Below are 5,527 nucleotides of genomic sequence, written 5' to 3'. Positions count from 1 at the left end.
GTACATCACTGTCACAACAGCGTTTGTTTTCATTCAAAGGCTTTATGGCTTTAATACCTGGTGGGTCGGTCTCTAGTCAAAATGCCCGGGGATGATTTTTTGTCCCAGTCCAGCCCTGTGCACGACACGCAGTTAATTAATTTGAGCAGGTGTATTAAAAAATAAATGGCCACGCCAGCGGTGCACATCGCAAATTAGCTTGCATAGATACATTAGTTGTGCCTCTTCTTAATGACGGTATCTTAGCTAACAACCCCAACTACCAGATTCTACTTGTAATTGGCTAAAAATAACATAACCGGTGAGAGGGACGTTGCTAGCTGGCAGTTTTTTCGAGCGATGTTGAAATTTCCATATTCCAACACTTCAAATGCTTCAGGAGCTGTCCGCTCAGCGCAGCATCAGCACCACGGAAATCTGTAGACTCGAGACAGAATTCACAATGCAGGTGTATGGACCAATGTTTTTTTTTCTGATCAAACCAGAAAGCTTTAATGAGCAGCTGGATTTGTCTCACATCAACTGGCTGGACACAGAGGACATCGAAATGCAGCTGATTGAACTGAAAAGCTCGACTCTGTGGGGTCAAAATTTGCAGAACTACGAACTCAGCTGGAATCCACAGCTGTACGTGTTCATGGAGCTGCATTTTCACCTGCTGGACATCACTACCTGACTAGTTTAACTGTCCTCAGAACATTGCAGAGGCATTATTGACAGTATTTGGCTCTAATATCTGTGTGAGCAGATTTTCTCTCACACAAAGAGAGTCCTCAGGTAGCCGTCTGAATGCTGGGCACTCGGAGACCTGTGTCTCTCAGTGGGAGACCAGAGATCACATTAACATGTGTATCCCTGTATTAACAAACATGCCATATTGGCCCAGTTTATTTTTCTTATCATTGTTGTGAGGATACTATAAATAGAATTTGCATTTTCTGTTGTACAGTTCATTTGCTGTTATGGATAAAAAGTGTCTTTTTTTTGTTTCAAAATAGCTGATAACTATTCGCTGATAGCTGCCAACATCTGTGAACAAATATAATTCTATAAAGTTGTTCTATATAGTGTGTAACTGTTAGTATAGAGCGTTATTAAATTTATTGCTAATGCAATTATATGGCACACTGACCTCTGAGGAAATTTTAGATGGCACTCATCATCAGAAAGGTTGCTGACCCCTGGCATACAATATGATACAGAAAAATTATTGGGTGTCAAGATTTTCCTAGTTTTACACTGGTTGTACTACCAAACATAAAAGGTAAACCAACCCACTGTTTGAATTAAGCTATCCATATTTAAGTGAGTGCTGCAAAACTTGACTAACCATAAAGACCTAATGGAGTCCTCTGGAAGATGAAATATCCCCAAAACAGATCCACCTAAATTGTTCACATTTGACTTTTAAAGAGTCTCTAATTCAAAATTTTTATTTTTTTGTTTTGATGATGAAAGGACTGAATTTCTGTTCACTTACTCTATCCTCCTGTTTTGTTTTTTTTAATTATGCTACTCCTTTCCCATCTTTTCACACGTTTGGAGAACTTGAGTGCTCAAATAGAGCAAAAACATACTGCTTGCATCTCTACCATTTATTATTATTATTATTATTATTATTATTATTATTATTATTATTATTATTATTATTCCCATTTTCTGTTCTTAGACAGAGTAAAGCCTGGCTGACCATGCCACTTCTCCATTTTTATGCCAAGAACAAAAGTCATCACCTACCTTCTCTTGAATTTCCTGCTTCTCCTTTAGGGCGTCCTCAAGCTGGGTTTGAAGGTCACTGATCTGAGCCAGGTTCTGAGCTGACTGAAACCCCCAAAAATGGAAAACAAGGCATGAAGCAACATTTTATTGGATTTAATGATCATTTGAAATGGATCACAAACTTTTTATTGCCAGTGTACATTAAACAAGAAAGAAATCATACCTGGGCCACAGCAGCCTTGTGTTTCTTCATCAGCTCATTGAAGTCCTCTTGGTCCTCCTCCATTCTTGACTGCAGGTCATTCTTCTCTCTCTGCAGACGACTCAGCTGCTCCTCCAGCTGAAAAAAAAAAGATATGCCAAAGATCTACAGAGCAAGAAGGCAACTGCTTCTCCAGAAATAAAACATTTAACTGTCTTCACAAGATTTAGATGAGGTAGGAGATCCTATACAATTCTCTGTCCTATTCAATGCCATGAAAAATATCTGCACACTTCTTGATTTTTTTTTTAGTTAGTTGTATATTTCTTGCACGTAAATGTTTCAGATCATTAAAGTAAATTTACACACAACAGCAGGTAGGATTGAAAACGTTATATCCATAATAAATTAAAACATTATCTAACATTTCCATTGTGCATTTACTCAGATTAACTTTTTCTAATATTAAAATTTGCAAAAAGAAAGAAAGAAATCGGGGAGGGCATAAATACCTTTTCACAATATTGCATGTCCAATTACTCAAAGTAACATCTATTAATCTATCATTATCAGTTACTACGTTGTAAAACAACACTACCAAAAGAGAAATTTAAGATGTTGCAGAATATATTTCAAAGTAAAATGAATGAAAATCTAAAAGAATGTTGGAAAACGAGTGGAGATAAAATGGCTCACAATACTGATTACACATTAACATTACTCACTGTGCAGTATTTCTGCATTATGATGAATCCCATTAACGGGCATCTGGAACTGGATAAGTAACAAGAGTGGTTTATAAAATTCAGAGCTTTTTAAGATCTTTTTAAATGAGCAAGTAAACTTTCTTATGCATCTTTCGCACCAGATGTACCATCTTTAACATAAAAGGTGTGTAGACACCCTAAATCTACAGGAGAGACCAGTGACCCTTTGCAGAAAGCTCATTTCTGCAGTTTATATCCACAATCTAATTCTTTAGTCATTAGAGTTCATGACCATAAGTGAGGTTGTCAGCATCAAAGTAGCAGAGGCCCAGTTCATCGGTCAATCTCCTGCTCCTTTCGCCTGTTATTCATAAAGAAGACTCCAAGATACTTAAACTCCTCCACTTGGGGCAGTCACTTCTCCCTGATCCTGACACTACTCACAATACACCATCACAATAACTTTCTGGTGTGCAAAGTCTGTCCGACATCATCCCTCGTCACCTCATCCAACTCATCACTGGGCGGTGATCAGGTCCTCTCTTCACCCAAGTGTCCAGAACATATGACAGAGTGGATGATAAGATTAAAATTCTTATCGTCACAATCATACAAAATTGACCTGCACCGAGAACACATGTCCTGATGCCACATGATCTTATGGACATCCTTCAAAGACGGTGTTCATTACAGACAAATTGTTATGTGCACAGGTCTAATAACACCATCTTACAGGCTTTTCCTCACACTGTCCTTCAGGTCTCGCTGTTCCCCGTGTTTGTTATAGACAGCATTAATTGTGATTGATTTTAGTTGTTACCATGTCTAGAAATTGTATTAATCATCCAGACAGTTTCTGTTACGTGTGGGGTTCATTCATGACGGAAGCACAGCGTCGCCCAATTACCACAAACCTTAAGAAAACCTACAAATTGTGCTTTGGCTGTCTGCTGGATGACCAGGATAAATGTTGGGCTCCACACGTCATCTGCAACAGTTGTTCCAATGGACTGCGTGACTGGCTAAATCTGTGAACGGCCACAATGCAGTCCCGATGATGTGGCTGACATAGAGCCTACATATGCTGCTCTAATCACAGAACTCAGCAGAGGTTATCCAAGCTCCCTGATATAACCAACATACCTAATTAAGAGACTGGCAGCCTGGGAACTGTGCTGAAATAATCCTACTTTTGTAATAACTGGGATAATATACAAAATAAGAGGAGAGGTTGTTGGTGCAGGGCAATGGATCAATAAATCATGACTAATGTGACTATGTGAAAATGTTAACAAATCAATTTAGGCACAGAGTTAACACAAAGAGCTAGTGACACTCAGCGCTTAGTGAAAAACAGTCTAATGGGATAGAGAATGATCCAAACATCCATAGCTTCAAAATCGGGGTTTAGATCATAAAACTAAGATTTCACTTTATTTTTATATTTATTTTTATTGAAAGCACCGAGTGCTTAGGTGTACCAAGATGCACTTGATGCACTAAAAATATCCATGCGGAATCTGGGGCAGATTCATTTACATATCACACTTTCTTTTTTTAATCCACTGTTGAGTGCTTTTATCAGTGCTGAGTGCTGATAAAAGCTGCGAATGCATCTCCATCTCTGGAGCATGTGATGGATACTTGAAAAAAGTGCCAGTAACCAGCATCAAACTCTCATTTAACAATAGACTGTTAGTGTAATTTCAGCCCAATTACATGGCCGGGCTCTTTGTTTTTCTCTCTCTTTTATTTTCCCTCTCAGATTGCTCGAAGCTCTTTGTGGAAAAATAAAGCTGTTGAAAACATGTGTGACAATTTTCTCAAAACACTGCAATTACAATGGGAGAAGCATGCAAGCAGCAGCCATCTAAAAGAAATGTCATTTGCATGATTTTATTTCTACTGAATTGCAGTGTGTCATGTAGTTAGGGCTGCATAAAAAATCCTCCATTTATGTAATTACAGTTTGTGTTATCGGTTCTCACAGCCTTTTACTTTTCCAGCAAGCTGGGTGCATGAAGAGGTCATTCTCAAAGATACCATTTCAAAAACAAACAGCTGCTGGCACAGTGATCTTGATTCCTTATCTCATCTTATATACTCCTCCTTCACATTTTACTGAATAGATTACACTTTCTGTCAAAACAGTTAAGCAGTATTAATATCCCAAGATGAATATTTTCTGCAGTACAACACTTTTCAACGTTCGCCAAACAACCTGAGAAAGAACAAATGACGGCTAAGACATCCAGGGTAGAGGGACAGAGGCCATAACACATTCTAATTTAACACATACTGTGAGTAAGTCTGAAGAGGAAGAACATCATGCATTAACCTATTAAAATAATCCACTCATTCTCTTCTGGTTATTCTTATTCAAGACAACAGTGATAACCACCATGCCACAGAGAAAGTAACTGACATCTATCACTCCGGAAATGATTGCAAACCACTTCGAGCACCATTATCCACAAATAGGGAAAACCTGGAAAAATAATAAACCTTTCCAAGGGTGGCCAGCCGACCAAAGTTACTCCAGGAGCGCACCAACAAATCATCCAGGAGGTCACAAACGAACCCAGAACAACAGCTAAGGAACTGCAGGCCTCACCTGTCTCATTTAAGGTCAGGAGTTCATGATTCATCAGTAAGAAACAGACTTCAAGAGGCAAATATGGTGGAATAGTGTGACGTAGGGCTGCTCGATTATGGCAAAAATGATAATCACGATTATTTTCACTGAAATTGAGATCACGATTATTTGACGATATTTATTTAACCCTTTAAGACCTACTATAGAACCAAGTCCACCAGAGCTTATATAATTTTTTTTTACATGCTGTAGTGCCATTTGTGGGAGCATTTCAAGTTGCTATACATCAATACAACTGTTATA

At 38.4% G+C, this 5,527-nt stretch overlaps 1 protein-coding gene across 4 annotated transcripts in view; it reads right to left on the bottom strand.

Moving 5' to 3' along the window:
- myo18ab (myosin XVIIIA b) overlaps nt 1-5,527 on the bottom strand; it is a 124,089-nt gene that overhangs the window by 19,302 nt on the left and 99,260 nt on the right. For all 4 annotated transcript variants that reach the window (XM_005750349.1, XM_005750350.1, XM_005750352.1 and 1 more), the window contains 2 exons: nt 1,943-2,059; nt 1,738-1,821 (listed from right to left, as the gene is read on the bottom strand). In XM_005750349.1, the coding sequence (XP_005750406.1) occupies nt 1,738-1,821; nt 1,943-2,059 (201 nt within the window). The remainder of the gene's footprint in view (nt 1-1,737; nt 1,822-1,942; nt 2,060-5,527) is intronic.

The sequence above is a fragment of the Pundamilia nyererei genome, unplaced genomic scaffold (assembly GCF_000239375.1).
Source record: "Pundamilia nyererei isolate P.nyererei 1_Seehausen unplaced genomic scaffold, PunNye1.0 scaffold00270, whole genome shotgun sequence".
Lineage (NCBI taxonomy): Eukaryota > Metazoa > Chordata > Actinopteri > Cichliformes > Cichlidae > Pundamilia > Pundamilia nyererei.
This window is presented reverse-complemented; position numbering and strand designations above follow the sequence as displayed.